Here is a 22,170-nt window from a genome sequence, read left to right as displayed (position 1 = left end):
ATATTTGCCAACTTGTCAAATATTACCTACTGAAAAGGAGGCAAACTGTTTAAATAGAGGCAATATTTATCTGTGGACCGAATCAAAGAAATGTTCATGCTGCAAAGTGGCTACAATTCCAAGTGCTTGGTCAAGTTTGAACTGGTTGGTCCCCGCAGTTCAAATTCAGATTTATTTGGGGGGTCGTGACCTGAAAAGTTTGAGAACCACTGACGAAACAGTACAGTATATCTGACAGGAGTGTGAACGACTAGCATTTGAGGCTTCCCACTGGAGAGTAATTGAATTACAGGCCTGTGTGGCACAGTGAAAGGAGCTCTGACTGACCGTATCCCCTCCTGGGAGGACAAAAACACATTACATGAGAGAGGGGACCAGTGACATGCTTAGTTTTATCATTTCAGTGCAGCTTGACGCAGCCTCTTACAAAGTCCATCTGCCCCATTCCCAATTCACAGCTGCATACTTGATCTTTAGGGAGAAAGAGATGTTAAGACTGCCTGACAGCTTGGAAGTCAGGTTATGCAATATTATGTGGCAGGTACAGGAGGCGTCTGAGCTTTGTGCTTGCTCTATGCGATGTATATGACCCTATGTGCCCTGCCACAGCTGTTGTGTACATGTGGCACGTTGTGTTAATAACAATTAAAATTAATTAAATTGAACTTAAAGGTATATTCAGTGATTTCACTTAATTCAAATATCACTTATTTTTTTGTTTTGTTGTGATAATCCTCTCTACTATAGAGTGTGCTGACCATATAAAGAGTTCCTCCCTGTCCCCAGTTAACCTCTGGGGGTCAAAAAACCTTAGGTTTCGTTTTTGGCTCTCTATCCTGATTGGATGAAAGGCTTTAGTTTGGGTCCCAGCCAAAAACGAAACCTAAGGCTTTTTTGAGTGAAATCACTGAATATACCTTTAATTGAACACAAATTCCAGGTCTTTGTATGAGTCTTGTTGTAATCAGTACTACTTATTGCCCATTAGACGCTAGTTATCCAGCTGTATGTTAGTTTTCTTAATTGTTCACATAATATGCTATAATAGATATGTGTATGATGTTTGTCCACAGATGCTATAGTAAGCTATTTATTTATATAGTATGTGATTTAAAGACATGATAGATTTCCTTTCTTCCGGCTATCCTAGTTACTAGCTATAGCACTTTGTTTTCTTGGCACTCTATTTACATGGCCAGAACCACCCCAAAAAGGCCTCTGCCCGGGCTCTGGACAGGGCCCCTGCCCAGGGTCCATGTATGGAGCTGGCCTGTTCTGACATCATTCTGATGTCTGCGCATAGACTCCATATTTGGGCATGCCTGACAAAGAACTCCATATATGGGCATAAAAGGGACACAGACATAATATCTGGATGGGGCATCCATTTCCAACTTGCATCGTTCCAAGTAGGCCAGTGCCCAACGGGCACCGCTGTAGAAGCTCCAACGCATAATATCTGGGTGGGGCATGCATTTCCAACTTGCATCGTTCCAAGTAGGCCAGTGCCCAATGGGCAGCGTTTGAGCTCAAATTCACATTTGACATTTCATATTTAACCATGTAGTTACTTCCCTTCTTCTTCCTCTTCTTCCCTTGCAGTCTCATGCAAGTTCAAATTGTCTTGTCTCACTATGTTCTTCCATTTTCGTCAATGCATAGTGGCATAACTAAGTGGCATAACTAATAAGTTCCGTTTTTGTATAGCATCCTGTTAATTTTCTCTCTGTCCAACACCCCTCCCCCCTCCCCAATCCAACAAGCCCCACCACAACTTCATCCTGTGACGCTCCACTCATGTTAAAACTCAAGTGCTCTGTGAGAGCTCGCTGGCACTCGGCAGGATTCTGACACTGAGGCTGATATTTATTGATATGTGTATCTGTCATCCTAATGACCAATCAGTCACAGCGTTCTTGGTTGGCAGAGAGCACATGAATATTCACACGGTCAATCAATAGAGAGTGATTGGCAGTCACAGAGTTTACCTTGAGAGTGAAAGGTGTGTGTGTGTGGGGGGGGGGGGATAACTGGGACTGTTGCTATGGAAAGGAGAACGACAGGTTGATTGAGTTGAAATGACGAAGTAACTGCCGTGATTTCTCACCTCTCTCCACTGTTTGGACTCCACTCCCTGGGTGTACAGAACAACCACTAAGGAACGAGAGAGAGGTTGAGAGAGAGAGAGAGAGAGAGAGTCACACGTAGAGATAAAAAGAGGGTGGCATACATGTATACAAAACATCAAGCAGACAACTTTACCTAATGTCATTTGATTTGGGGGGGGTTTCCAGCCCCCATTCATCATCAATTCGAAACGACACGCTGACAGGACACTATTGTGACGCTGCACCATATCAGATCTAGGTGTGATATCCATAGGAATCTCCATAGGAGGAAAAAACCAAGATCAACGGCTGCAGGAGCCACATCAATAATTGAGCAATCCCACATTGAACAGTGGGATCCTCCCAGCTGCTATTTGATTTTTGTTACTTCAAACGGTGCTGTGGTGAGCCTGAGCAATGTGACCTGTCACATAGCCAGAGGTTCATCACATCTTCTGTGGAATACAAAGTATGGCTGGTGTGATATTTCCTCCACTGCTTATTTACACAAAAGGTTTGCACCTCAGCCCTATTATGTCAAATGCCTCCTGCATTTTCTATCCCACTGGGAGCATCATAGCAAATGCCTTCACGGCCACCCGTGAGAGACTTAGGGACGCCTCCACCGTGTCTCACCAAAAGACGCCCATTTGTATTCAGAAATGGGTGGTTTAAAACCCTCCATGCATTAAGGTACTTTCTGTAGCACTCACAGAGGAGCGGCTGTCACATTACTGTGCAAATGATATGGAGTTATTAAAGCAGCACTTTGAAATAGCAGACTAAACTGAATCGTATATAGTTAAGCTCAGCTAAAGTGAAAGTAAAGAAAGGGAAGAGAATAATAGAGAAGAGCTGTTATTCCAAGTAAAACTAACATGGCAGAGAGGTGAGCACTTAAATTCAGCATACACCACTTTCCTTTTGCATGGTAAAAGGTTAGAAGAATGTCACAGCACTTACGTGGGTCTGATTTCGAGAATGTGTCTCTGTCCAAAAGATTCCTGTAAAACAGACAGAAACGAAAATACATTAAAAGTGCAATATAATCATATAATGCCTCGACAATTAGGCTACATTACACAATAAGGTGACTCCACAGTCCACACCAAACAATCTGGCAAAAAGCAGCCTACTGTACGTGCGTGCAAAAGTAAAAGATATATTGTAGGGAAGAATGTCAACATTCATGATTTTTCTTTTGTGCAAGCTAATAATTGTTGTGAATGTATGATTTATGTATTTATTTACATTGGTTTATTTACATTGGCAAACCAAATAAATAAATAACAAAAATACTTTTTCCACAAGCGATAAAACAAATTATATACTACTAGCCTACTCTTTTAATACTCCAAATACAAACACTGGTACCTATACCCTCTTAGCTGATGTGCTAAACAACAATGATCTAACCTGGAAATTAATGTTCAGTCAAATGTATGTAACAAACCCTAGCCGTTTTCTACTGAATTATATTGATAATGTGTATATTTAATATGAACAAAAAATAAAATATATATATATAAAATAAAATAAAAAATAATATTGGACGCTGGCCCTTTTAGAAAGAATTCGGTATGGAACGCTCGTCGTGCCCTGGTTCTCCAACTAAAGTGGGTCAACCAACCAAGCACTATACAGTTATGAATAGACCATTTGCATTCAACACAAACTAATACAGCCATATAAAAAATGCAGAATCTTTCATGCAGGGAACGACTGTTTGAATAGTTGATCATGGAAGATGCAATCAGGACCTCTGAGCAGACAAGGCTGATATCCAACAAGACAGCTGCTCTGCACAACAAGACAGCTCCGCACACTGGAATCTGCATACCACACAGGCACACACACAAAACAGACACAGAACAAGGCAGACCCCTATGACAACATCCATAACAGTTACTCTATGTACACAGTTTTATGTGTACACTAGGAGATCAGTTCATTTTCGCTGTTGAGGCCGTACTACAAACAGACATACCGTACTCCACACAGTCATACATACAGACAGACAGACATACACACGCGGCAGTTAGGCACTGCTCAAAAATATAATACATTCAATTCAAGCCCATTTGGACATTTCTTACATAATCTTACATGAATTCACATTTTGAAAAACAGAACACCTCATAACTTTACTATATGGCTAATTTGGCTACACACACACACACACACACACACACACACACACACACACACACACACACACACACACACACACACACGCAGTGAAACCAAGGCAGCAAAGTACCACTGAATACTGTGGAAGGAAGGCACTGGAGCGGTCTCGGACAATTAAGGCCTTTATTTACACTACAGGGTGTGTGCAAAATGACAACATTCATCATGACCTGACAGAGATATATTGACATTATGTTTTTGACTGACTGCACCCTGTAAATAAAGGCTTTAATTGTCTGAGACTGCTGCTATGCTTACCACTGGCACTGAATATACTTTCACAGTCACACCTGGCAGTCAGGACACCATCCAATGGTCTGAATAAACGTGATCATGTCCCATTCAGTGCATTGATTGCATTCCAACCAGGAGCACCTGCACCATCAACATTTAATTGTGGTGAAAAAATTCATTCAACGTTTATTTACAGCTAAATCCTTAGTGGACGTCCAGAATTGAACTAGCTAGAACTAAGGATTCTCTTGTGTACAGTGAAGAGTGAAGTGTATCGTGATGATTAGCCATCATTTTTCGTGAGCTTTTAAGAACATGTGCTAGTATGTATATTTGCCGTCGTACTGTACCTCATGCTGCCATGGAAACATTCATGTAGTTCTTGGGTCTAGTATGCATACTGTGATGTATTCACAGTGTCACAGGATTCAATCCACTGATATATGTCATCCTCTCTCTTTCAAATCTATTCTCGCTGGCTTGACAGTATACTGTGTAATAAATCAGATATCACATTTTAAAATGAATCTTTCGAAGTAGTGCCACGTATGCACGGTGCACGGTCAGGCATATCTAAAGTTTCAGAAGGAGTGACATTAAATATGATTGCTTCACCACCCTCATTAGCATATCAGCATAAACCAAAACCGGATAAAATTGTTCCCCATTGGATTTCCTGTTCCGAACAATGTCAATAAATAAATCACATACAGAACACAACAATCCTCATTCCCTTAGGGAACAGGATGATTTCCATGAATATATATGAGACTCAGTGTCTCATATAAAGTCAAGTAAGAAGCCATCATTCATGTAGCGATACACAATGTCCAATATCGTCCATGTGTGGGATGTGAGTAAGGGGTCTGAAACGCAGCTTAATTTGGGTTATGGCATTTAGCCCAGGGCAGACCTGACTGTAGCTGGAACATTGTCACTGTAATTATCACTGGAGACAACAAATCCATCCGTGAATAACTGTCTCCTCTCATCCACCTTACATTGTGGCATCCATTAAACTCAGCCAATTAACTTGTCCATCACCTTCCCCCTACTTAATCTTCACACGACACAAAACAGAATGTACTGTGAATACTGTATGTGCCATAGTATTTTACCACACCGCTACGTTGTGGCTGTGAATCTGTTTGGTCAGATTGACTACAAACCTGTGAGTTCAATAGAATAAAGCAGTGACTCAGGGTAGAGTGGCCGGATTGAAACTGCAAGGTTGCCAGTTCGAACACGGGCTCCCCAAGAGTTAGTGTTGAAGTGTCCTTGAGCAAGACACTGACCCCTTAATTGCTCCCGATGTGCAGGTTGGTGCCTTGCATGGTTTCCTCTGTCATCTGTGTATGAATGTGTGTGTGAATGGATGAATGTAATGCACAATAAAAATACACCATTTTACTGATGTGGAGATCATACCTATATCTGATATGGTGCATATGGTGCAGCGTCACTCTAGTGCCGTGTCAGCGTGTCGTCTGTAGAGTGATCTAATTTGATTGATTTCCAGTTGTAATCTATAGCACTGCTGCACTAGCTGTAACATATACAGTACTAGGCGCCAAACTACATATTGTAAGAGCCATGTCAGGCGCCTGTCTCCTGTTTCCTTAGTGTTAGGCAGTACGCCCCCTGGACATATCGCTAGCATGACATGACCTAACGCCCTCCAGCCCTTGATGCTGAGTGCCAACTGCCAAGCAAGAAGGCGTTGAATTGGTTAACACATTTTATACTCTTTCTTTGGTATGACTTCTCAATCTCATGGCAGACACTAACTACAAGGCCACTGAGCCAAACTATATACCTGTAACCTGCTTTGTTAATAATAGGGCTGTAGAACCATGCTATGCTGTGTAGCACAAGGGCACACTGTCAACCTCATAGACAAAAGGACAATCAATCTGCCATCCCTGAAATAATCTCTTCCTCACCACAGCTGACTCTAAAAAAGATAAGACCATAATTCAAGTCATTGTGATCTGAGGCTCATTGAAAAGTGGCACAAAATTAATTATGGCTATTTGGCTCTCTATCAATTCCAGACAATTGGTAAATGGTGCATTTATATAGCGCCTTTATCCAAGGCGCTTTACAGAGATCGTGCATTACATTCACCCATTTACACACTGATGGCGGTGGAAACCATGCAAGGCACCAACCAGCACATCAGGAGCAATTAGGAGTTCAGTGTCTTTGCTCTTACTTTAACTCTGTGTGTAAAATTATTTCTCTTTTGGAGCAAAGAGAGAAAGATTGGATACAATTTTGAGCTTCCTTGCAACTAACTATTCTCAGTTTCTGTCCTGATCGACCCATCCCTTACTCCTCCACTCTGACTAATGGACTACCTACCCTCACACACTATGGGGCCAGAAAAGTCTGATGCCAGGAGTATGCTTTTAAAGAACATCACATGACGCATTGGGATCAGAAAGCCAAGCTGGAGCGATGCACAGTACTTTGGTCTACTGTGCTAACATGTTTACAATCCCAGAGTCTGAGATCACAAAGCCCCCAGAAGCAGAGCATACATGTAGGATTCTGATTCATTTGATGTATTTGGTTTTGCACAACAGTACATCTATTCTATACTGTACATTATGCATATTATGCTAGTTCTTTCCAAGGGAAAATCGACAGCTAGTTGTTGTGCACGGTGAGGTCAGAAACCCTAGAGGGGCTTACATGAGAACCTCACTGTTTACATGATCTTAATTCACATTACAAACTATAATTACAAAATATACAGTGTTATGCATCAACATAGAACCCTTCAAGGGCATAAATAAATATACAGATTAACATACAATCAACAGAAACAAACATTTAAATATATCACACATAAGTACCAGGTCTTATTACTTAACTAAAGACCTGGAGGCGTGGTCAATGCTCTTTGGCCACTCAGAATAGCCAAATCGCATTGATCACGCCTAGTAACCCTAGTCCAGTGCCACCAGGTGGATACCAGTTTTGGCCCTCGTTGCCACCGAAGCCCATTATAAATAAAATAAATAATTTGTAATTATATTGTGCATGTAATGTGCATAATTGCATATCATCACCTGAACACCAGATTAGAGTAATTTTCGTAATCTGGATTAGGGTTGTCCAACCGATAGCCGTTAGCCGTTAGCCGTTTATTAATTTGTTTACCGACAACACTAACGGCTAATGGTTCACCGATAAAAAAATATATTTTTTATTTTGAAGCGCCGAGAGCGGGCACCGCGGCCAAAGCACCAAGCGCACACACACACACACACACACACATACACCCCCCCTCTTTCCACCTTTACTGTCAGTGCAACCACGCATGTGCCGTGACTTACTTCCCCCAAAACAAAAACACCAAAACAACTGCATGTAGTGGACTGTGGAAGCAGGAGGGAAAAAGAAAAAAAGACGAACACACACACAGCATTGCGCGCCCGCAGATCTGCCCTTCGTGCAACGAACGTTAACTTGGTTCATTAAACGGCAGATCGCTCTGTCGTTTTTTGGATCATAGAACGAACGTACCGGGTCCGGTATGCTGTTAGCTTGTTGCTAACGGGACCCCCCCTCTCTCTCTCTCTCTCTCAGACGTTCTCTCTCTCTCTCTCTCTCTCTCTCTCTCTCTCTCTCGCGCGCGTTAGAGAGACGCTCTCTCAACACGTCTTTCTTTCTCTCTCTCTCTCCCTAATCCTTCCTGATCGGTCCGCGATACATGTGTGATGTGTCCGTATAGAAGACTGTAGCCAACGCACTAGTGCACTGATTGACAGCAGGCCGCGTGTAAACGGTGTATTTGTCAATTTTTTATGCGCAAAACAGCGCTTTTTTTTCTTAACGGCTAACGGTTAATTAGCCGGCAAGTCCTGGCGGTAACCGGTTAATACAATCTTTCCATTTGGCCATCCCTAATCTGGATAAAGTTAAAAAAAATAATAATAATAATAAATCCCAAAAGGCGTCATCAGGCGCCCATGGCAACGAGGGCGTCACGGGAAAGGCGTCATCAGGCGTCATACTGTGGCACTGAATGAGTTAGTGAGTGAGACTCAGATATCCTGTGTGCAAAGTTGGCATTTTGGACAGTGGCAGCACTACAGTAAATCATCATCCTCCAGGGAGACATTTTGAGGAAAGGCCATGGGGACAGTAGGGGTTAATCCTCCATGTAACATGAAGGTGCACACAGCAGCAAATGCTACGACAAATCAGCCAGTGGTTTAAGATAGCTTGTTTGAGAGTAAAGCGTTAGGAGGGACGGGCCGAAGATCAGTTTAAGTCGATCTACAAGCTCACAACCGAAGAATAAAGTAATAGCCTTTGTACCTTGCTGCTTGGCCTGGGCCGGCCTAGCGGTCCAGGCACCTAGGCTGGTAATCCAGCCTGACAGCGTGCCACAGGCTCGAGTCCCGATCCCGACGACCTTTGCTGTGTGTCACCCCCCATCTCTCTCTCCCCATTTCACACTGTAGTAGACAGTCACACTACTTACTGTCTATTATCAATAAAGGCATCAAAAATCTCCAAAATATATCTTAAAAATCAGTTAATTGTAAAATCACTGTACTGTACTGTACTGTACTGTACTGTACTGTACTGTACTGTACTGTACTGTACTGTACTGTACTGTACTGTACTGTACTGTACTGTACTGTACTGTACTCTGTTCTGTATTGTAGTGTACTGTGCTCTGTACTGTACATTTTTGGGAAAAATCTTCGAGAAATGACAGTTAGCGTGTGGTGGTCCCCAGGGGTCCCCGGAACATCCAGACCCCCAGGAACGCACCCAGGGGGCCGGCCTAGATCCGGCAAGCCTTCCCACGTCCAAAATGGTGGAGAAATGACAGAGTTGCAGCTTTCTGTGCTTGGACAGACACAGAGACAGACACGTATGTACTGTACATACTGTACGTGGGGACACACATAGCTGCGTAATGGAGCGGAGGCACCGTTCAACAATTATAACCCTGCTGCTTGCATAGCTAACAATAACATTTTTAGAGCTGATGAAATTCCCCACCCTGCATACCAGTGTAGGTAACAATCCCTATCTGAATGTTGTCTATCTGTGAAGCACCACGGTGGTGAAGGGAGATGCAGAAGGATGTAGCTTTTGTCTCAATCTCATGACCTCTCATCCAATCAAGCTCATAGCACGCAATCTGGCCCCTTATTAGTGACAGAGCCATCTGCTGACCTTCACCGTGATGGCGCCAGGTGTCTCTTTTTCCTCCATCTGTTTAATAATTCCATTTCTGTTCACCCTCTGTAGGTTTACATACCTGCAGCAGAGCTCTCCCTGGGTGCCCATCTTTATAAAGCAGTGTCAGAATCCAAGTGATCAAACCGCCCCCCCCCCCAGCCTCCCACTGTTGGTAGAGAAAATAACAATGCACACACGCTCTCACACGCGCTCACACACACAGCTAGTCTAAGGGAGTCGTAGCATATATATATATATATAATATATGCAACGACTCCCTGAGGCCAACTCCACTATATGGCTGTGTGTGACTAATGTTTGGACTGGAAATAATATCACTGCTAATTGCACACATTGGCAGCTCAGGGTTTGTGTGGAGATGGGCTTCTGTGAGGAGCAGAGCTGAGGGAGATCTGCACACACTGCAACAGTTACTACTCATATGGAGGACTTTCCACTTTACCTGGTGAATTCACGCCTATTTGGCTTCATCTCACTCTCTGAAAACATCCAAACTGTAGATATACAATATTCACAAGTACAGTTCATGTGTATATACTGTATACACCTACTGTACACGGACACACACGGACACACGCGGACACACGGACACACACGGACACACGTGGACACACACACACACACACACACACACACACACACACACACACACACACACACGCAGGGGGGTAATGAGATAGCAGCGAGCATGCACAACATGAAGGAAATAGAGAAGAAAAGTGTGTAATTGGTGTTGGCATGGCATGGGCCCATGTGGAGCCTTGTAGGTGAGAGAAATGAAGAAAACGTGGGAGATAAATTAATTGTAATGAGCATGAACTCATACAGACTATCCTGTACCATGGTAACCGCAATTTGGGAATTTAGCAGACGCTCATATTCAGAGCGACTTACAAGTTTGATATAAGAATAATATCCATTCCATTCCATTGCGTAGATCTTGATCTAGTTTGTAGATCTGGTATTTTTGAACATTTTGTATAAAATATAAAGTATATGTATTTCTGACATTTCCGTAATGTTGCCTCTAATGATATGCCCAAAATAGGGAAGCCAGGTTGAACGTGTAGTGTCTTTCATGGCCAGAGTATAAGGTATGAATGGATTGTAAGAGAGACAATTTGATAAGGTTTGGCTACCCCATGTCCGTTATTTGAGTAGAAGCACTTCATGGACAGGATACCACTGATGTGGTTGACTGTATATCATCATTTCAGATATTGTTTTCCATAACAATGTCATCATCTTGCTATTTTATTATATGCGGTGTCACTGAGCAGTATGGATGTGAGGGACTGAGGGTTTTCTTTTTGTTTGTTTTTTCTTTCCTTTCTTCTTTTTGTTTTTCATAAAAGGAAAAAATATACTGTATACTGTACCAATTATATAATCATTTATAACCTGTTCTTAATCAAAACTTATTTGAGAAAAAAATAACGAATTGTGCCCAGCTTTTAGTAGCCAGCTCTGCGTTTTAAATTATCACAATGGCAAGAGGTTGGCATCGATTCTGTTATAGAATTCATTAAAACATTTATTGTAGGTCTTTCAAGGTTTCTTTATTTTGTCTCCCAAGGGAGAAATTTGTCTTGGACCCCAAGGACCCGCCCTGCAGCATACAGATACAATACAATACAATACAATACAATACAATACAATACAATACAAGACAACAAAGGCACACAGTGACCCGTACAACCTTAAAAAAACCACACACCAACATACGTACCTAGTGCAAAAGAGGAAGAACATCACCTCATAACCTTCGACCCCTACCCTGTCTGCCCTCTGCAAGGACTCTGTTAAGGAGTGTGATTGACAGAGGGACAAAGGAATGCTTGTACCCATTATATTTGCACGCATGGACCTCGTACCTCCTACCTGATGGCATTAGCCGATACTCAGGGTATAGTACATGGGAGGGGTCGGACACAATTTTCTTAACCTGTCCAATGGTGGCCTGCTCAAAGATGACCGGGGGGTGATCGGAGGTGTAGACATAGCCATAATCTTCCCTGCCATTTTGGCTAATCTAAGGATCTCAGATTTGTATTTTACAGTTAGGTTTCCAAACCAACTGGTGATGGTGATACCATACCTTAGAATTGACTCTATACTAGCTCTATAGAAGATCAGCATTATGTTTCTACTTACACAAAAACGTCTGAGCCTACGGAGAAAATGAAGGCGTTGGTGTACTTTTGCACACATACTTATATCACAATCCATGTCCACTAACTGCACTCCTAGATATTTATAGGAGGTGACCTGTTTGATGTCATGAACATGGTGATCGTGGTGTGGTCACCTATAGACCTGGGATCCACTACAATGTCCTTTCTCAAGGGAGACTGGGTGCATTATAAGTTTGATTGTTTAAACGCTGAGCCAATCACCCACTAAATTACTTGCAACGCAGCATAGCGGAAGAATGAGCGGAAGCTTGCCACGCTTCCGCGTGCGTGACAGAAGTCCCGCAAAAGATGCACTGTGATTGGCCAGTAGTCACTTGAGTGGCAGAGATTGACATGGAGGAGTCGCACGAGTGACGCCACTTGGGCAGCGACGCAGCGTGCCTTCAGCACTTCCTGCACACTTTCGCCCCCTTTTGCAGACACATTGCTCCAACGAACTGCAGTGGCCAATGAGGCATGACATGCAGCACATGTTAACAGCCCACTGACATGACTGCACCACTCTGCTATACTGTACATCCCAAATGAGATGTATTAATAACACTGACACAGGCCACATCTCTCTCATCCGAATATATTTTCACAGTTTAAGGGGTTCATGCATAATTATTCGCTTCATCGAGGACTTGCCTGGTGCAATCCTAACATTCCCAAAATTGGAAAGGATCTACTCCCTCCTGGCGCCTTCGTGCCTCTCTCTCTCTCTCTCGCTCGCGCGCACGCACGCACGCCACACACACACACACACACACACACACACACACACACACACACACACACACACACACACACACACACACACACACACACACACACACACACACAGAAAACGTATGTGCCACATCACACACTCCCGGGAGATAAAAGCTGTGAGTCTGCCTGGGGTCAGTCTTAACTGAGAACAGGGTATGTGAAGAATATGTGGCTTAGTAGAACATTTTCAAATTGAAATCTCACTATCTTACACAGAGAGATTTTCAATTAATATTTTATGCACAATGCAAACCAGTTCCGTTCAAACTCGGTTCCTCCCAGCACAAAAACACAAAGACGCTCAAGAAACCAGGTCACAGGAACTGGAGTAGTAAAACCTGAGATACATTGTGGTGCTAAACACGCCCAACTGCACACAATTTGTCACAATGTCACAGTCAAATAAACACCAGGTTGGTTAACCAGGTGGAATTGTATAATTCCTCTGCTCCAAAAAAGTTTTTTGACATAAAATTATAAAACTACAGCGCACCATGTCTAATCACCGCCATGCTTTCATTACGACCCCTATATTGATTGACACACGACATGAGTCCTGATTGGCCAGAGAGAGTAGCAATCAGGAGCCTTGTGTGAAGGGATGTGCAGGAATCGTCCCCTGCAGCCATTTGTCACAGAATACTGGACGGTCCAGTATTGTGAGACAGTCTGGACGTGATGTGACCTATGTGATCTTGGCTGGGTGTTGCATCAGGTAATGAATATCAAGGGACTAAAAGCATTTCCCAGTTGACTTAAACCCGCACGCCATCGAATCCATTGATTGGTGCAGTGGTACTCTAACCAATCTGTCACTCCAAATGAATGGGAACGCCGAGCTCAGAGGCAATGGTGTGGAAACAATGGAGGATGGGGCAGCATTAGCATCTAACCATAATAGAAAGAGAGAGTAAACAATAAGCAATGTCTTCACATAATCACATTGCTCTGATGGTGTCCAGGCAATGGGAAATGTCTAAACTCGGGTTGTCGGATGGGAATGGGATACAGACTAGACTATAGAGCACAGTGTAGAGGGGGAGAATTTGGCAGGAGATGCACAGCACTACAAAAGTAGTTTGCTTTTGATCTCTTTGATTTACAGTAGTCCGCCCTGTTTCCAAATGTAAGTGACTTGCTTTCACTGTCAAGTCAGGGAGAATTCAAAGTTATAACTTCTCCTCCCTTGTTGTGACATGACACTATGTTGTGCTGTATGCTGTCACACACACACGTGTGGCGTCAGGGGTAGATTGAGTTCCTTTATATGCATATCAATGTAATTACAGAGGTATTAACTGATTGGCACTCACATGACTCTGACACCTGCTAATTGTCTCATCGCAGAGCTGTGTTTCTTGTTGCTATATAATGAGTGTGTTTGGTGATGTTCTTCATTCTCGCCCTGATGAAGACCAGTTAATGGTCGAAACATGCTGGCAGTTGCCTTTTTAATTTAATAAAGGCTTTTCTCTCTTTTTAACTTTTGAGTTTTTTGTGTCGAGTCTATCAATAAAATGTGTTGCTCGGTGGTCACAGAGGTACTGTTGTTTTTCTGCCACTAGCTACAGATGATGACTTAAGCTCTGGGCTTGGCTCTTTGAGAGAACATAATCTTATCACAGTATTATGAAACAAGCATCAGCCATCCTGGGGCTTTGTTGTATTTTGTCAATCTGAATTTTCTACCATTGATTAACAATGACAGAACAGAAATGGTCTTTCTCAGTGGCTATTTGGACCAAGAGAATTCCCAGTTTCCCTCAAGTCATTTTACATTGGAACAGTAAGACAGGCTGGTACACCGAGATATAAAAAGGGCATCATCTGAAATCCAGCTGGATTCACAGTGACTACTTAATTTGCGCGTCGTTTTGGCATGATCCAGCTTATGAAATATTCAAAAGAGCTACTAAACTATCAACCACTGAAAATACTCATTACTGACACTTTACCCATGGCTATGGAGCCTTTAAATGTGCCACGGGTCCATAACCACTTTCCAAGACCCAATGAGCTGTATTCAATGTCAATGACATTATTTCTGAGGGCCTAGAAACCACTCTGGTTTCTCTCAAGCAGGCACCTTAACACTGCTGTAAGTTGGCAACTTGGCATGCACCCTTCTCTGATGGGAAGCACACGTTCTGAGACTCATCTCACCGGCTGACCCGTGATCCCAACCAATCAAACTCACAGAGCAGAAACAATGTGCTATCACAGAGATTCGCACTTGTTGTTTTCATACAGAGGTGTCTGTGTCGGCCTCTCCTGTTTGTATAGAGAGGCTTTCTGCAATAACAGCACTGCGTTATGAGAATGCCTGTAGGAGTGCATGCTGCAATTCAATTCCACGTACGCGGCAATCTGAGAGCTCTCAGCCTTACTAAATCAATTACACAGGGCTGTGATGTTGTTGCTCTCACCCACATTAACAGTGTTTCTGATCATTACAACTGGACAGAGCAAACAGAACCCGGGCAGTGGTTCTCAAGCATTTTCATGTCAAGGACCCCCAAAAATATATTTGTATTTAATTATGTATTTGGCCACAGATTGGATATATTTATGTTCAAAGCAAACGTATGCAAACGTATTCAAACATTTCCGCAATGAAACATTTCTCCAAATGTTCCCAAAAAGTATAAAATAGGGTTTGTGTGTGTATGTATGTATGTGTGTGTGTGTGTGTGTGTGTGTGTGTGTGTGTGTGTGTGTGTGTGTGTGTGTGTGTGTGTGTGTGTGTGTGTGTGTGTGTGTACGTGTACTTTTCATGCATATTTAGTCCAGTTCAGCTGGTGAGCTGCCTAATCGTTTTTCGAGGCATCCTCAGGGTGTAGCATTTGAGCAAGCAATCTCCAGGAAGCCCAAACGATCCTGGAAATGACGCATCTTTCATGAATTCATGTTTCTAGAGGATATTAAACTGTACCCTAAAGCAAGGCTTTGTTTTTTGTGGAGGAATTCATGGAAGGAAAGGGTCTACTCATGCAACACAGCCTGAGGCCATCAACCATGCAACAATCAAGCAACCTTCTAAGGAAACGAGAACAAAAACAAAGCCTCGTGACATGTACTGGAAACAACAAAGCTCTCCGCCGTTGTATGGAAAACGACATGGAAAAACAACAACACAACAACAACAACCTCACAATGTTGTGAGCTTGTAGACCTGCTATCTTTCCCATTATGGGGATGCTAGGGTTAAAAACATAGATAAAACATTATCTATGACGTGGCTGGATGGGAACCTCAAGGTTGCCAGTTCGAACCCGGGCTCCCCCAGAGTTAGTGTCGAGGTGTCCTTGAGAAAGATTCTGAACCCCTAATTGCTCCTGATGTGCTGGTTGGTGCCTTGCATGGTTTCTGCGGCCATCGGTGTATGAACGTGCGTGTGAATTGGTGAATGTATGCACAATCTATGTAAAGCGCCTTGGATAAAGGAGCTATATAAATGCACCATTTACCATTTACCAATGGGGGTGATCCGGTATCAACCAATCGCCGAAGAGTCCCACGTTGGCCACACCCCTACCTCAGAAAACGACTTCAATGAGAGGGCTTTCAGACTGAATAATGGAATGAAACGAACTGAAAAGCTAAAGCTGAGTGTCAGGCTACGGGTCTCACGCATGGAAAGCCGCTAGCCTAAAGGGGATTTCCCCCTTGTTTGGGGGAGATTTTAGGCTTTTGGTCATCAGACAAAGGCTGTGAGCTACATACATGAGCTATGTGTAGTGTATATTCTTCTGTTTTATTTAATCTGTTTCTATTTCTTTCCCTTTTCTCTCACTCTACTACTTCTATCTCTTTTCTCACAGATTGGTACAAAATGGTGAAGAGCGCATGGAAAAAACCTTTACACCTGTAAACCTCTGATGTAAAAGATTCAAGAGAGGAGAGCTGAAGTGGAGAGGTATGGGGAGCACATGCAGGTGGCTGATAAATGTCTCCATATGACACAGTATATTATATAGATTCCTTATAACCTCACAGTATACTGAAACCAGCATTCATCATTGGCAACACTAGAGAAAACTGTAGACTGGAAGATATTGTTAAAGATTACAAATACTGATGTAGGCTATTATACACTATACAGTACTCAATTGATAACCGAATAAGATATAGCCTACTGTAGTAGCAGCATACAGCTTTTATTTCGTTTCAATCAATGTTCACAATGACAATAACAATAAAGAAAGGAAAACAAAAAAGCAAAGTGACAACATTTCCCAAAACAGCCATAAGCACTTAAGCAGCCTACCATCATCATCATCATCATCCCCACCATCACCCTCTCCAGCATCTATTCCAGACCATACCATACATTGGTGATGCTAAGGCATATAGGTTCACAGAAAGCAAATTTCAAGTCTCTTAACAGCGACTCCTTCACTCCATCATTATCATCTAATTGTAATTTAAAACTCAGTGAATCATCTGTGCTGTTGTTGTTTTTTAACTTGAGTAATCAATTCCCCATGCATGAGCACAGCTGGGTTTTTAAATTATTGTTATTTTAATATAAAGGCTATAGTGTTAGAATTGACGTAGTAATTTTGACAATCAATCTGCTACACATTCTCTGGTTTGACTGCAACCAGCGGCAGCACGCCCCACCCATATAGTAGGCTAACTCGCTTGCCTTTTTCCATCATGCTTATATCGTCTTTTGTGTTTCTATAACTTTCAGTGAAGGGTTCAATCGGCTAATTATGTGCCACATTTGCCTCAAGGGAGCTTTCTCACGTGCAAACAAACTCTCCAAAAGTCGATGTCAGCCGAGGCACATCACGCACACACTGACACTCCCATGCAGGCAATATGACAGCATGCTAAATATCACTCTCGCAGCAACTAACTAAACTATATATATATATATATAGAGAGAGAGAGAGAGAGAGAAAAAAAGAAAACCTTTTTTTAAATAATGGCGTAAAAGTTTGATGCCACACCATACTTGGCTTTCTACTTAAAAACATCGTGGGGATGGGTCACGGTGGATTTTTGGAACTCGCATGAATATCTTTACACAGTTATGGCCATTTACCAACTGCATCAGTTTTCCTCGATAATGCTCATAGGCATCCAAAGCGCACGGACCATTCCCACATTATTTGAGACGCACAATGGGGCAGCGCAGCGCACTTACCTACAGGAGACGGTGATCTCCACTTTGGTGGCCGGTATGCTACCTGTGATAGGGTCGAAGTCACAGACGGTCGCCACCGCCTCCACTTTGTCCATAACGTCTCCTTCCATCATACGTGCGGGAGACCCGGGCCAGCTCCCCTGTTCACACAGCCTGGCCACGAGAAGAGTGCTTCCCTAAATATCACTCCCAGTCCCTCCGCAAAACGCGGGCGCGCGGAGCAGAGAGATGAGTCGAAGCGCAGTAGATGAGGGATGTCCAGTCTCTTAACTCTCCATTAGCTGTGTATAGGCTATAGAAAGTTAACTGGAGATGATGCTCGCTTAGACCAGACAGTGGAATGATAACCAAGCACTGCCACGAACTTCACTTTAGACTCTATACATGCAAGGGATGATCTGTTCTGGCGGCGGCCGGGGCGTTTGAAAAGTAAAAGCTTAGAACTCCTCCCACTGCAAGTGTGTGAAATACAGCAGCATTCTTCTGCATGCAGTTAGCGACTGCTGTGTTGTTCAATGCAGATTCTATGGGGAATTGGGGATGTTTGGCTACAGATTGGCAGGCTATTATGTGTGAGGGGTATTAGCAACAACTGATACAAGAAAAGTGGGCACCTCGATGTAAAAATCGCTATTTTGTCCAAACTGTGGAGGATAAAAAGGAACATAATTATACACGATTTAAAAAAAAATCATTATCAGACTTAAATGTAGCCTACCCTACCCATCAACTTCTTGTTTATGCCTAAAATGATTGGATATAGTCATATAGGTTTTGTAGCTTTGGAGCAATTGTCAAATGTTCAATAATGTTTTAATTATAGCCTATATACTCCTACATAAAGACCATTTTCCCAATATATTTATACACATACGCACGCACGCAAACGCGCCCGCCCGCCCGCGCGTGCGCGCACACACACACACACACACACACACACACACACACACACACACACACACACACACACACACACTCTCTCTCTCTCTCTCTCTCCATCTCTCTCCATTTTGGACAAAATTGCCACTTTTACAGGAGGTGCCTACTCTTTCTGTTATGCAGAGCGTTAAAGTACAGGAATGAAAGATGTCGAGCTGAAAAGGGCAGTTCAATTATTTCCCTATTGAATATCAGCCAATTGTGGATTTGGATTAAGTGTAATTGCTTGCGGTGTAACCTACTGCGTGTAGATTGGATCCCATGGGTTTCATTATAACAGAATGGGACATTTATTATAGGCCTATACACATTATAATTTATTATTTGTATGTATTCCATGCGGGCCGGTCCGGGACATTAATACAGCAGTAGCATGCAAAATATCGGGCGAATAAATTGTCATTTAACATGCCTCACGCGCGAGTGGTATGTAGGCTTACTGTATATTCTTACAATTTTACCTAATTTACACTTCGTTTTAGTGAATTAAAATTAGGCTGAACCACAGTTAAATAGCCATAAGCATTATGGAGTGGCGCCACTTGACAATCCTTGCCCTTTCAGCACTTGGAGTTGGACAGCTCCTCAAGCTCGCTGTCACATCACAATGCCGCCTCCGTTTTTCTTCTGGGCCAAAGGCTCCTTTATCTCGTTGTCAGAATGGCACGGCAGCCATGTTGTGTAGTGTGAGACGTGAGTTTCTTTAGTCCCAAAATTGGGAACCCGTTCGTTAGAAGAAGAAGAAGAAGAAGGGGACGCATTTCATTTTTGTTTTTTACTCTGGGAGCCCCCACATCCGTTTTGTGTAGAAACAGGAACTATTCCAATATATATAGGAACTATATGATATCTAACTAATATAATACACTTCATGTATTATCGGCACCTGTAGGGAGGGAGTGTTGGGCGGGAGGAGTGATGAAGGCCCTATACCTATAGGCTATATTCCTATACTAAATATGTTTAGGGCAGTGGTGCTGACAGCTATTGCCATAGTCATAGTTTGTCCTGGTAGTTTAATTCAGACGGCCACACACATAGGAAGAATCTATAGCGTATCAAAAAAAAAGAAAAAGGTATGTATACAATGCTGGAAACGGCTGTGGTCCTTCGTGGGGGATTTTAAGATCTGTGTTAAGAAGTGTCTGGTGTATAGTTGTACAAGAGTAAGGATTTGTTCCTGTGTGTGTATATGTGTTGTTATCCCCTCATCAGTCATGGTTACCCAAGGCACAGTCGATCTCCAGGGAGAAGATAAACTGTCCAGCAGTGAGCAATAGTTTTTTCTCGGCACAGAGACACAGTTGTGTCTATACTGGTCACATGAAGCCTTCCAGAGAAATCATGTTCAATCACATTCACGTTCATCATGTTGCCCGGTACTACAGAATCTATCAGTGGCAAACAAATCACAACTATACAACCCAAATGGAAATAACAAATAAACCACTCAAAACCATCCATTTACACATGCCTACCTTGATGCAATTCCATGACACTCTGGGAAACACAGGCATGCACTCACATATAGGCTACTGCGTATAAATATAGCCTGAGCCGAGAGGAAGAGAATGGCAAATAGAAAAAAGATGATTACATATAGGTTTAATGGCTCATACTTTGACACATGCATGGCGCAATTAACTGTACAAGTATAAGGCCCACAGGCTATCCATCACACTCCAGGCACCAGTGGGAGGAATGGGGGCTCTAAACACAATCATAATGTACCATTTTCAGTGCAGCTGGAACCAGGAGGTCTGCTGATTGGGTGGCAAAGGCTGGAGACTTCCGGCCACATAACTTCAAAGCACCGCTTCATCATTAGTCAGACTCTGTAATTAGGCCCAGTGGTGCCTTCTGGTTGGCTGAGCATGCATGCCTTCCTGTCTGATTACCCTACCCTGTTGCACACCACATGCTGGGCCTGAGCTTTATCTCTCGCCCATGCAGGCCCATGCATGCTGCCCTCTCCCAACAGTTCTGGACAACCTGTAATTATGTGGGCATGCTTGGGGTCTCCGCATGGACCAAAGTGTGCGCAAACAGCCAAGACCACATGGTGAATGGTGCTCTCTAAAGAGTGACTTTGTTGTTCTGTTTGTTTGCTTGTTTCTTGTATCTGTTAAAAAGCAAACACATTCCCAAGGACAAGTATATCATCTGTCACCATATATGAAAAATCAAACAGATCTGTGTTGAACACATGACTATAGAGATAGCGTACAGATCTGTGTTGAACACATGACTATAGAGATAGCGTACAGATTTGCGTGATGTATGGAAGAAATCTGACCAGTCCGAAGCGAGTTTTTCAAAATGATGAGAAACGAGTATAACTTTTTTTTTCAAAATTAAAAAAAACATGGGCTATAATCGTTTTTGTCAAATTGGAAATGGTAATTGCGGAAATTGCGGAAATGGAAATTGCGGAAATTGCGGATTTTTTTTTTCTTCATTTTTTCATTTTTTTCAAATCCTCAAAAATGATGAAAATGGCGCGCTATAGTATGCCGTACGATATGGGCTATAGCCCACGGTCCAAAATGATGAGAAACAAGGCTAACTTTTTTTTTCAAAATTTCAAAAAACATGGACTATAAACCCATCGTTTTTGTCATTTCGTCATTTTTTTCAAATCCTCAAAAATGATGAAAAACGGCACGCTATAGTATGCCGTACGTCCGATATGGGCTATAGCCCATTGTTACGGCCAGCCATAATTAGGTTATTTTGTATTTGGTATTATCTGTTGTTCCTTTGTTCTGAGGTGGAGAGTTGATGAGAGGAGAAGGAGACCTGTGTCATCATGAGACTGATTACTGGAGAGTGCTTGCTGCTGTGGGGAACTAGTCCTCTCCATGGATTGGCCGGCTCTGATGAGCCCTATGACACCAGCAGTGGATTGGGTGGTGGCCACACCCGAACTATAAAGCTCAGTGACAAACAATTCTGTTCAGAGGACTGTCAGCTTCAGGGCAGCAGGGAATCGGTCCCCCTGTCCTCTCCCCACATCACCACAACCTGTGACCATCCTGTCAAGCTCTTTATTTGGGATAAGTTTTGAGTTCTGTTTTGATTTGTGTTTGTTATGTTTGTGTTGTGTTTTGTTAGTTCAGGTTAATTTGGGTTATTGTATATTGTTGTAAATATCCATGATTTTGGTCTGTAAATAAATGCACAGTCCGTTTTATTTCAATTGTCTTTCTACATTTATGTTGCTTCCCCTAACCCTAGACTAGGGGGTGTAACACCCATGGTCCAAAATTATGAGAAACGAGGATAACTTCTTTTTCCAAAATTTCAAAAAACATGGGCTATAACCCACCGTTTTTTTCATTTTTCATTTTTTTCAAATCCTCAA

The 22,170-nt window shown here is 42.7% G+C and overlaps 1 protein-coding gene across 1 annotated transcript in view; it reads right to left on the bottom strand.

Annotated features, from left to right (window-relative positions):
- Nucleotides 1-18,223, bottom strand: part of cpne5a (copine Va) — an 86,262-nt gene extending 68,039 nt beyond the window's left edge. Inside the window, exons 1-3 of the mRNA XM_080764256.1 lie at nucleotides 17,868-18,223; nucleotides 3,072-3,112; nucleotides 2,108-2,154 (exon numbers count right to left, since the gene is read on the bottom strand). Coding sequence (XP_080620382.1) covers nucleotides 2,108-2,154; nucleotides 3,072-3,112; nucleotides 17,868-17,980 — 201 coding nt within the window. The 5' untranslated portion in view covers nucleotides 17,981-18,223. The remainder of the gene's footprint in view (nucleotides 1-2,107; nucleotides 2,155-3,071; nucleotides 3,113-17,867) is intronic.
- Between the last annotated feature and the right edge of the window lie 3,947 nt (nucleotides 18,224-22,170).

Source organism: Protomyctophum bolini (assembly GCF_963924005.1).
Source record: "Protomyctophum bolini genome assembly, chromosome: 5".
NCBI classification, from domain to species: Eukaryota; Metazoa; Chordata; class Actinopteri; order Myctophiformes; family Myctophidae; genus Protomyctophum; species Protomyctophum bolini.
This window is presented reverse-complemented; position numbering and strand designations above follow the sequence as displayed.